The sequence below is a fragment of the Danio aesculapii genome, chromosome 10 (genome assembly GCF_903798145.1).
Source record: "Danio aesculapii chromosome 10, fDanAes4.1, whole genome shotgun sequence".
NCBI lineage: Eukaryota > Metazoa > Chordata > Actinopteri > Cypriniformes > Danionidae > Danio > Danio aesculapii.
This window is the reverse complement of record NC_079444.1, coordinates 19,225,666-19,238,274: the sequence shown is the minus strand read 5'-3', so window position 1 is coordinate 19,238,274 and position 12,609 is coordinate 19,225,666. Positions and strand designations below refer to the sequence as shown.

Sequence of the window (12,609 nt, the reverse complement as noted above, 5' to 3'; positions counted from 1 at the left end):
GTAACATAGCAGTTGATGTGTGCAGTGTACAGTGTACATGCTTTTTCTCTCCACAAGTTATGATGATAATAATGTGGAATAACAATAATATTCCAATTGTGAGACAATGGTGGAAAAAGTTATGTGGATACTGTACACATATACACTCTATCTAAAATAAAGGTATGAAGCTATCATTGAAGTGGTAACTTTTTAGGTATTAATATGTACACTTAATGTACTAATAATAAGAGTCTTAACAGCAGTGGTCTCAAACTCGATTCCTGGACAGCCGCAGCTCTGCATAGTTTAGCTCCAACCACCTTCAACTCACACCTGCTTAATAGTCTTTAGTAGTATTTAACACCTTATTTAGTTGAATCAGCTGTGTTTGATTAGGGTTGGAGCAAAACTGTGCAGAGCTGCGGCCCTCCAGGAATCAAGTTTGAGATATGTGCTTAGCTGGGTTCCCACAGGTCATGGAATTTCTGGATTATTATGGAATTCTACTTTAGATATTGAAAGTCAGGGAATTTTATAAACTTTTTGTTCAAGTCATGGAATATAGGGGGTTTCGTTTGTCATTTAAAATTTTACTTACCATTTAGCAATTTTTTTGTACAGATTTTTTTATCACATTGTTTCACATGATTTTCATATTGTTATGTTTAGGCTATTTTCACTGCAATTTTCACAAAAGACTCCATAACAACATCCAAAGTCCTGCAGGCCTCACTTGTTTTGGTTGAGGGGTGTGTTCAATACTCCACCATAAAGCTATGGTCACACTGGGCTTTTCCTCCCATAGACTTCCTTTCATACGCACGCGAATGCGTCAGACCGGAAACGCAGGGTCATGCGTTAAGTTTCACAGTTCGCTGCGGTGCAAAGTTCAAGCTTGGTGAACTCTAACCTGCAAAATCACATCACTTGACTGCGTGAGACCAATCGAGGATCAAAACATGACCTCTCTGGACAAAAATTTAAAACATGGAGCAATCGCTCGCTTTTTTTAATGTGTAATCATCTTGTTTAATCCCGCCCCTTTTCGCGGCGCCGGACGAATTTCGCACACACAAAGCCCAGTGTGACCGCAGATTAAGAAAGAGACTGGGCAAATTAATTTCCCTTGTCAACCCACAATCAAATGAAGTCATGAGGCTGTACCTGTTAAAATACGTTTGTGGCTATTTCTGCTCAGTGCCTCTTGGATTTTGTGGAAAATGTCTAATTATTGCAAGCTAAAATGACTGATTTTGCAGTTCTACGTCTCAAAATTTGTGGCAATGTTTTTGGAATTTCTAGTGTTGTTTTGTGGTTTCTGTGGCTGACTGTGCATTGCAATAATCTCACATGATGCATATAAAGTGGCTTACACACCTAAAGAGAAGCCTTATATATGCCAGCTTGAGTTATCACACAATATTGTTTGTTTTATGGAATGTCTGCAGCAATAGGGTGATACCCATAACAAATTTCCTGTCAATAAAGTTTCATGTTTTTGGTTCTAATAATGTTATTGAATTTTTTTTTTTCAGAACGTTTCAGTCTCATGTTATATTAATGCCATCAGAACGTTATTATAAACATTATTATAGCATTCCATCCACATTGTATGAATGTTCTAAGGAAATTTTTCAAGCAGCATTCCAAAAACATTATTTTATAACATTATTTGCTAACATTTAAACAACTTTTAAGTAGTGTTTCTTGCAATGCCGGGGAAAGTTACTTTTGAAAGTAGTGCATTACAATATGGAGTTACTCCCCAAAAAAGTAACTAGTTGCTTACTTAGTTACTTTTCAGGGTAAGTAAATTCTACTTTTTGTCGTATTAGTGAAGTGAAATAACTGTCCATTGATAGTGCTTAGCACACTGTATATAAGTACACATTAGTATACATTAATTAAAAAAAAAAGTAACTCGCATTACATTTTTTAAAAAAGTTACTCAAATATTACTTAATTTTTTTAAAGTAATGCTTTACTTGTTACATAGAAAAGTAATATTATTACATAACTTACATTACTTGTAATGCGTTCCTCCCAACAATGGTCACTTGATTCTTGGTTTTATGATTGGCTTAATAGTGATTTAGCTGTCTCTGTTAACCCTCTCATACGGTTATGCTTATCCAGACCTGTTACCTGGGACAACTTCCTGAGGGAGAGTGCTATCTACATTCTGGCAGCAAGGCCCAACAGCTCAGCCATGCACATCCGATTGCCACTCTAACCATGGCCACACAGCCTGAGACTTCTAGAGGGGCTTCCCGGGTCCAGATTCACGAGAAAGCGGTGGTGAGGACTTAATCGAGAATCACACGAAAGTCGAAAGCAAATGAGTACCCCACCACACTCAAAGATCGTACAAGCCATTGATGGATCCTTCCTCTAAAAACACAGTCTAGCAACACACTGACAAATCCAATGCTCTTGAACAATTGCACATCCATCACCACTTCAGAGTTAAGCTTTGACGAGCTTGTATTTTGTGACCAAGTAACTGTTCTGATCAGAGAACCTGCTGCGATTTAAACACTGTCACACATTAGCAAAATTACAGCACCCGTATTTGCATAGTGTTTTTGATGTTAATGTGTCGTACCATTTTTTGGGATTGCGGTTCTAGCCGAATTAGTTTTGAGATCAAAGTGAGGGCAGTGGTTGAATCAGTCACCACAAAATATGAATATACAATAAATATAGTGGGCAACGATGGCGCCACACGGGAATCGTCATTACAAAAACACCCTAATGAGGCTTCAAATGTGAGATGCTATATATATATAGATATTATATACAGTCTATATACCTATATACAAATTATTGTACTTGTATTTATTCCCATACCTTCAGGGATGGATTATGGACCAGTACATGAGCTTCCAGACTGCCTCAATCTAACACTTTACTAACAGGTGGGCTTTGAAATGAAGATACTATAATAAAAGGATTTACAATGATTTATCTTTTCTTGCACTGACAAGATAGAAATAAGAGAAGTTGTATTTCTTAGTTTTTTACTTCCTTGTTGAATTTCTGAGTGAAACAGGATATTTCATAAGAAAAAAAAGGGTTTTTGATTTTATCTCTTGTATGAGGAATGAATTGTGAATATGATATTTATGTTTATTTAAAACCTAGTGAGCTGCCAACTTTAGCTGTATTTTAAGAGACCATAGGAGTGCTACTCATGCAAAAGCTGTTATTAGCAAATCAGAATTGAGAGGTTAAAAACATAATTGCAATCGAATGAAAAAAAAAGTCTGTTTTGGTATATTGCACAGTAAGAAGGTTGCTGGTTCGAGTCCCTGCTGAGTCAATTGGCAGCTTGCATGTTCACCCCATGTTCACTTTGGGTTTCCTCCGGGTGCTCCGTTTTCCCCAACAGTCCAAAGACATGCACTATAGGTGAATTGAAAAAACTAAATTTGCCGTAGTGTATGAGTGTGAAGGAGTGTGTATGGATGTTTCCCAGAGCTGGGTTGCAGCTGGAAGGGCGTCTGCTGCGTAAAACATATGCTGGATAAGTTGGCGGTTCATTCTGCTGTGGCGACCCTTGATAAATAAAGGGACTAAGCTGAAGGAAAATGAATGAATGGTACCTTGCAGTTTTGGAATATTGCATTGTTAGCGCAGCAACATGCTAAAACCAAACGCTAACATATTGAAATAAATGGTCTCATGATAAGATACATTCTAAGATATCTCGTTTTGATTTATAATACTTATGATTCAAATGTAAATGTATCCTTTTTAGTGTATATTTAGGGTCATTGAAATATTGCTTCAAAAGTTAGCAACATGCTTATTCTAAAAGCTAGCCTATTCATGTTGACATATAGCCTGTTGAGTTTTATACAAATAAATTCTGCCATTAAAATGTGTTATTTTACCCAATATTTTAAATTATTTATTATAATTTTCCTTGTTAGCTTAACAACATTTCCAACAACAACAACAACTCCACAAACATTTTTATGCTAAGAGTTGTATTTTACAGTACTAAAAGTACAAACTGGGTACTGGGTAGACTCTTGGCTAGACCTAAACTGCATCTTGTTGCCTTGTACTTGTACATGTGTAATGACAATAAAGTTGAATCTAATCTAATCTAATCTAATCTAATCTAATCTAATCTAATCTAAAACTGCAGAAAAGTAAAAGTTGCAATTAAAGGTACTTTTTTTGTTATATTATTATATTCTCTCAGAAATAAAGGTACAGGAACTGTCACTGGGGCAGTACCTTTTCAAAAGGTACGTATTTGTACCTGAAGGATTCATAATGGTACCTCAAAGGTACTTTTTAGGTACATTTGGGAACTAATATGCCACTATGGACTCTTTGGGTAACAATATGTATATTTTGAAAAGGTACCACCCCAATGACAGCTCCTGTACCTTTAATTTTGAGAGTGTATCAATTAGAGTATACCATATACCTATACTGTGTGATTTAGCATCAAAGCATCATCACTGTTCATCAAATTGGTTACTTTAAGGGTTTCAGGTCTTAAAACAGCTATGTTGGCAATATAGAACAAAGCAGCTCACTAGGTTGATGTAAAATGTGATTTTAAGTGGCCATTGTGGAACATAAAGTTCTAATTAGATATCATGAGAAATATGTTTTGTTCTTCCCTCAAAAATCCAACCAGATGGGGCTTAGCAGGACCATAATCCTTCCTTCATTACCTTGTGCCATGACATGTTATTTTATTTTTGATTCTATGTTTTTATAAAAACTGACTAGTGTCTGAGTTTTTACGCTTTACTGGGTCTGTGAAAAGTGTAACACTTGTAGGGGTCACATTGCTCAGTGTTTACCTAAAATAGCTGATGCAAACATACAATCTTCCAACAGACTCACTGAAATGCTGATTTAAACGCAAGAGCCCTCAAAATGTTCATAAGCAGGTTTAAATCGTACTGCCTAAACAAACTGACTTGCTTCCCTCCTTTAGTTTTTTAGTGTATTTATGTTGAAATTGTTGTTAGATCTGGTGCAGATGAAAGGACTTTCTAATATCTAAAACCTTTTTTTTTTAATTCTTAAGCATAAATCAACGCACACTCCTGTAATATGGCGTCTGGTTTTACACTCATTATATCAAACTGTATGAGAGGTAAATACAAATCCACTGGTTTATATGGTCATATACACTGTATTTGCTTATAGAAAGTTTGTATTGGATTGCTCAAGGCAGTTATTTCAAGGGACCGTGCAATACTCTGAGTTTTGCTGATAGTGCTGGAAATAAACGCATGATGTTAACTCCAAAAACTACAGCCGGGTTGTGTGAGTCATTTCTCCATCCATCCATCCATCCATCCATCCATCCATCTATCAGGGGTGGACTTATCCAATAAGCAAGGTAAGCAGCCTCTAAGGGCCCCAGGGAATTAGGGGCTCCTGACCAAGAAACCTATAATAATTGTATAGCTCTTTTATAAATTTTCTGGCAAATGTTATAAAATCTGTCAATAGCCATTCAGATTTAAACATTATTACTACTTATCAAAAACAGAGGCCCCCATGAAAATGAAAGGTTCCTTCTGTACCTCACATGTGCGAGGTGTGAGTGGTTCAAAGACACCGCCAGTCTGTCAGTGATCAGAGTAGAGCTTAGGTAGGTAGAGGAGTGAGAATTTTGAGAACATTTTTGGGGAAAAACTCTCCACAATCCTGCTTTCTGGCCGAAACACCTGTCAGATGAGTGCTGTGAGTTTGTTAAGAGAGGGCCTGTCCAAATAATATACAATTTCCCAGTGAAAAGCAACGACCACCGATATTATCCAATATGAAAAATGGTGACAAAATTAGTTTGAGTGTGAACTAAATTTGTTTAAACGTTTTTATTTTTATTATTTATATTAAAATGGCTAAATCACAATGGCTAATTAACTGTACATAAGTTAATGCTAGGGCCCCTTGTCTGGAATTGCTTAGGGCCCCCAAATCACTAAGTCTGCCCCTGCTATCTGTCTATCTATCTATCTATCTATCTATCTATCTATCTATCTATCTATCTATCTATCTATCTGTCTGTCTGTCTGTCTGTCTGTCTGTCTGTCTGTCTGTCTGTCTGTCTGTCTGTCTGTCTGTCTGTCTGTCTGTCTGTCTGTCTGTCTGTCTGTCTGCCGAGAGCTGTTGGAGCAAGGCTGGGGGCACAAGTGTTACCTGTATACCACTCTTGTCTTGAGTCCCACAGATGAGCTTCGGCAGGATACAAGGAGGATCAATGACAGTGATGGTCAAGAAGGAACCAGGTCTGGACCATTTAAGGTTTAGATGGCTCAAAACATGGAAATTCTACCACAATTTAATAATCCTCAAGGCATTCTATGGATAATTGACTTTCAGCTATCAGTTGAATCAAATCTGAGTTATTAAAAAAAACAGAGCATTGGTTGGCTCAGCAGTCCAAAAGAAGTCTAATAAAGCATATACTTCTACAAAATAAGGTCTCTCACAAGCCTCCATGTTTTTTTTTGGTAAGAAAAATGTCTAAATAAAAAAATAAAACTGTTTAGTGTAACTTCTGGTGACTACTTTGACTACTACTGTTTTTCTCTCCTTTTTTGAGGTGCATTATTGCCATCCACTTGACAGTATTGCCTTTTTTTCTTCTTTTGAATGTGAAACACATGCACAGCTTAAATCAACATGGAAGTGATGCGAGGAGAGACAGCTATAATTTTTAAATATGGATATTTTTTCTTACAAAAATGCATGAACCGATTCACTCACTCACTATCTTTTGGCTTAGTCCCTGATTTATCAGGAGTCGGCACAGCGGAATGAACTGACAATTACACTGCCATATGCTTTATGTGGCGGATACCCTTCTAGTTGAAACCCAGCACTGGGAACCTATACACTCTCACATTCAAACACACACTCATACACTGAGTTTACCCAGTTCTCCTATGCCGCATGTCTTTGGATTGTAGGGAAAACCGAAGCACCCGGAGGAAACCTACTCGAACATGGCGAGAACATGCAAACTCCACACAGAAATGCCAACTGACCCAGCCGAGACTTGAACCAGTGACCTTGTTGCTTATGAATGGAAGTACTTTAAGGTGGCCATACATGGTGAAATCTTTGCTGTCGTACAAACTCCTGTACGTTTTTTTCTTAGATCGAGATAAGTTGAAATTGATGAAGAAAACCATGGTGTCCTTTTACCCTTATTTTCACAGTTCATGCCTCTTTTCTCAGTGTTCAACTGTGTTACATTGGTGCCAAACCTAGGAGAAAGATGGAACATACTGTAACAAGACCATCACTGCTGAGAAGAATCATGAGGCCTGGGAGGACATGCTGGTGGAGATGCTGGAGCCACATGGCAGGAGGGAGATTCACTCATTGTCGGCACCAGGTTGTGAAGTAGTGGCTGTTGTTCAAAAATGAATGGAGCAAAATAATGCTAAAACCTGCTGTTGTCAGCTGTGATGGGGAGGAGCAGATAAAAGGCCCAGATTTGCTTCAAATGAAATAGAAAAAAAATGAAATTACATAATTTAGAACAAAATCCAGTTAAAATGAAGTTCATTTTGGGTCATTTGGGACAAGTTTGAAAAAGCTCACCAAAGCAAACATTACTTTTGAGTTTTAACACGTTTTAACTCATCCTAAAGTTTGTAAACGCCTGATCATGCAAACAGAGAGTGTGTCCTGCAAACTCAGTCTTTTTTTGATGTGCTTCATATCCACGAAGTTCAGAGTCAGACAACAGAAAAACATCCAGCACAACAACATCAAGTAAGCAACTTGAACTGGAGGGTCAAGTAGCAGAGCTGGTGCAGTTGTATTCACACCAGTACTATCGCTCGCTGAGATATTTTAAAGACTCTGAGTCTCAAACTGGAAGATAAGCACATCTACATCCTGCCATGTCTGATAGTAAACATTGTTCTATTGTCTGTCTGTGTCAAATCAAAAGCAGTGTGGCATGCCGGGGGGGTGCTTCTCACTTTGGCCTTATATGAAACTGCTATCGCCTCAAAGCAAGAAGGTCGCTGGTTCGAGCCCCGGCTGGGTTCGTTGGCATTTTTGTGTGGAGTTTGCATGTTCTCCCCGTGTTCGCATGGGTTTCCTCCGGGTGCTCTGGTTTCCCCCACAAGTCCAAAGACATGCACTATAGGTGAATTGGGTAAGCTAAATTGTCTGTAGTGTATGTGTGTGAGTGGAAGGGAATGGGTTTTTCCCAGTGATGGGTTGCAGCTGGAAGGGCATCCGCTGCTTAAAACATATGTTGGATAAGTTGGCGGTTCATTCCGCTGTGGCCGACCCTAGATTAATAAAGGGACAAAAGCTGAAAAGAAAAAGAATGAATGACTGAAACTGCTATTCTCTCACATCTGCCATTACTGTTGTTTTTAGGAGTCTACTTGAGTGGCGTGGCATATTTACAACCACACAGCCATATCAAGACCAGTTACTCACTGAAGCTAAGCAGGGCTGAGCCTTGTCAGTACCTGGATGAGTGACCACATGGGAAAAACTAGATTGCAGTTGGAAGTGGTGTTAGTGAGGGCGCTTAACCTGTGGTCTGTGCGAGTACTAATGCTCCAATTAAAGTGAAGGGGACACCATACTGTCTGTGGGCGCCACCTTTTGGATAAGACGTTAAACCGAGGTCCTGACTCTCTGTGGTCATAAAAAAACCTATGGCACTTCTCGTTAAGAGTTGAAGTGTAACCTCGGTGTCCTGGCCAAATTTCCTCCATGGCCCTTACCCATAATGGCCTCCCAATCATCCCCATCCACTGAATTGGCAAGTGGATGCTGCACACTGGAGGTGGCGTGGAGAGAGCCCCCTCATGATTGTGAAGTGCTTTGGGTGTATGGCCATACACAATAAATGCACTATATAAACACACATTACACTATACCTACTGCACCATGGGGGTGTTGGAAATTTCTTAAACAGTTTATGTCACCCAGCCATTTCTAACTGCTTTTTGACCTCAAACAAAGAAAATAGAACTTCGCTTGAAGTAGAGCAGGGCCTTATGAGAATCGAGTGATTCATTTCTTGGCACCCATAAACAGAGGAGCCGTTACTGACCAAAATGGGGGTGGATAAGTCTGGACTTGTCCACGAAGGAATGTCCAGTAGGGTCGCTTGGCATCGCAAATATATCTCACTACATCCTTTCGTCTTTTCTCTCACCTCAGATGTCCTTAAATCCAGGTGCCGTCTGCTCCATTACTGGAGGGGGCGGAAAGTTCAGGGACGAGACCTGTGGGAATGAAGAAAGGTTGCTGGCATGAGTGGTGCTTTTTGCAAGCTCTTTCCTACAGGGAACTCAAAACATATTTACATTTCTGATCACGTGACATGTCATTATAAATTGTTAGGTGTGATTGTCGTGGCTGAGTATTTGCCAGAATTAAACATCTGGGGATGGTGATGGCCTTAATAAAGCTAACACAACTTTAGCTCAGAACACTAAGGGGAAGTTGCAGTAGCAGGTGTGACAGACATGGCCCCTGGCAGGGAGCTTTTTACACATCTGTGAATGCAGTGCCACTGCCTCTGCTGTCCCATGGGGCCTGTCCCACATCTGACATTCTCTAGGAAATATCAGGCAGCCATTTGGAATGATATGTTTAAGCATTCCAAGTAAACAAATTTAGCTTAGGGTGTTTTAAGTTATTTTTTTTCTTTCACCCAATACTAATCCATGGGGTATGCTGCTCTGGACTACAAATTAGTCCTCCAATTTAGCCAAGATGCAAGGTCAAGTTGACCAAACCACTGTTGTGTCCAGAGTTTTTCACATTAAATATTGCGAACTCGTGCTTCTGGTGATGTTGGTCTGGAATCTGGCAGTTCCTGACAGCTCCTTCCTTTGATTCCCAGAAGAGGCTGTGTCATGAGCGGTGATCCATTGAGGTAAAGACGTATCACTGTAGACGCCATCACTCATCAGCTGCTCTGACAGTGAGGAGGAAGAGCGTCTGGCAGACTGCCGACCCACATCATTATGTGAGGCTGGACATCAGTGTCTCTTCACCCCTCATCTGATGCACTTATAGTCCATCTTGGCACATCAGTAGCTGAAGTTTTAACATACAGTAACAGCATCAAAAACCAACAGGGTTCATTTAAAACAAAAAAAATGTGTCAATAATCAACAGCTTGCTCAATGCATTTAGGCACATTTTGTAGGCGGGATCCAGACAATCTGCTAAAGTTCAAACTTAGCATTAGAAAGGGGAGGAAAGGTCAGCTGAAACATGGCAAGGTTGTTGATGCTAGATGGACTGGTTGGGAAGTATTCTAGAATTTGCTGATTTTCTATGATTTTCAACCACAATCAAATCCATCCCAGGCTCATTCTCAAAACTTACTGCTGTATACATTTTTGGAGTGCTCCAAATACATCCCAGGAGCTACTTTTTTTGCAGTGTTTGTTTTCGCAAATTCACCAGAGGCCGCTGTGTACTGTATGTTTTTTCAGATCTCAAATTTCTCTCGCGAGTGCCATTTGCGCATGCTGTTCTCACGTAAATCCACAAGAGGCCGCTGTCGACTGACTGACCACTCGACTGAACCACCCTCCTCCTTCCCCAAACCCATAGTGTTTTTAAAAGCACAGATTGACCCACCCACCGAAAAAGCAATCCAGAAAAAGGAAAGCCCTTGCCTGATTTTTACCACATTTTCAGATTTTACTACATTCTCACCCTGTTATTTACTTGTTTATTTTATTTTTTGGCTTCTGTTTTTGTCTTTCCTGCTTTCGGGAAGCATTCTTAGCTGGTCTCGAAACCCGTCGTCAACATCAACTCCTCTCTGCATCTCAAGTCCGCTGACGTACATGGCGAGCTACTGGACAAACTGTTAACAGCGGAAAGCCGTCTATACGGAGGTACGTGGTCAGCTGGTAAGCGCGAAAAGGAACGGCGTCATACTGCACTGTAGCATTCATTTTAAAAACAAAATGCAGCCATCTGTACTTCTGGTTACATAATTCACGATCTCCAGAAATGTATATAGAGCTACGTTTTCAGAATGAGCCTATATTGATTATATCTAGGGTTTACAGAGAATGGCTCAAAAAGTGAAAACATGTTATGTGGGTGACAATGCTTTGTTGATGCCAGAGCACAATGTCAATGCTTCTGGTTCAAGCTATTAGAAAGGCAATATTAAGCAATTTTTTTTGTACAATCAAGGTCAGAAGGGTATTTCTGAACACACAATGCATCAAACCTTGAAACAGATGAGCTACAGCAGCAGAAGAGCCACTCCTGTCAGCTAAGTTCTTGAAAGTGAGGGTACAATTCACATGCAGTGCTGCCCCTTGTCAGTGTACATTAATATTAGCTGCTTCATTCCCAAAACCTGTATTACAGAAGTGATGAAGATGAAACCAGGGTGAACATTTCAGCAAGACAAAACAAAGCCAAGGAAACTTTTAAAGAATAGAAGATAAAGCTGCTAGAATGGCCCAGACAATCACTTGACCTGAATCCAATAGAAAATGAGCACTAAAGAAAAGAGTTGATAGAGGAGACCGCCAGAATCAAGAATCAAGATTTTAGGTCTGTGAAAAAAAAAATCACACATGCGTCTCAATTCTCCATACAAGAGGAATCTTGAATTGCTGTCATTATCAAGAAAGCAGTTTATACAAAATATTAAATATATTTGACTAGTTCAGCACTTTCACCTTTGTGTCATTCCATTCTGAACTGCTTCTGAATTGAGCATTTTCATTTTGATCTTAAAGGGCTCCTATTTTATCTCTTTTACAAGATGTAAGATAAGACTTTGGTGTCTCCAGAATGTTTCTGCAAAGTTTCAACTCAAATACTCATCAGATAATCTATTATAGCCTCCAAAACCTGCTCATGTTGCTGTCTGAGTTCAGTGTAGCTGTTTTTGTAACCTGTCTTTAAATCTAAATGAGCTGCTTCTCCTCACCCACCGCTCCAACGTGTATGTCTGCTTCTCCTGCGTTACATCAGATAAACTGTCGTCAGTGACAGAGACAGACACAGATAAAGCTGAAATAAGGTCACTAGTCAAAAATACCAAGTAAGTTTATTTGATGTATTTCTGGTGGAGTCACACACAAATGCTGTTTGCAGTACACACACATTTTAAACTTGTTCAATGAATTATTGAGGTGCTTCTGATCATAGAGATTTGTAACATTGTTTTAATTTTAGTTTCTTTGCAAAAAATGCCCTGTGGACATATGTATACATGTTATCATGGAGACATGGCACCTGTCAATCAATTTGGTGGGCGGGGAAACCGCACTCCTTCGTCATGTTGCGGTCGGCCTCAAAATGGGAGTGAGTGGATCCTATTTTAACGTCAGTACAATTTAAAAAAGAGACTTGTTGTGCTTCTTTCACTCCAATATGATTGTGAACACACAATACACACAGTTCTGTCCAAACAGCTTCCAAAAGTTGATTTTCATCATAGCTGCCCTTTAAATAATGTTGTTTTGTAAGCTGTTGTTCATTCAATGATTTTTATTTTTAATTCCAGTTCCTCTTTTAGGACTACATTTAGTTTCACATACACTAAGCCGACAGAGCAGAGACACTGCTGATGGAGTCTTAGTGGTCTCGCCTCACATCTTTGTCTCT

The 12,609-nt window shown here is 39.4% G+C and overlaps 1 protein-coding gene across 2 annotated transcripts in view; it reads left to right on the top strand.

The window, feature by feature from the left end:
- Positions 1 to 2,795, top strand: part of phf24 (PHD finger protein 24) — a 56,066-nt gene extending 53,271 nt beyond the window's left edge. For both annotated transcript variants that reach the window (XM_056467321.1, XM_056467320.1), the window contains one exon: positions 2,119 to 2,795. In XM_056467321.1, coding sequence (XP_056323296.1) covers positions 2,119 to 2,215 — 97 coding nt within the window. In that variant the 3' untranslated portion in view covers positions 2,216 to 2,795. The remainder of the gene's footprint in view (positions 1 to 2,118) is intronic.
- The last annotated feature ends 9,814 nt before the right edge of the window (positions 2,796 to 12,609 follow it).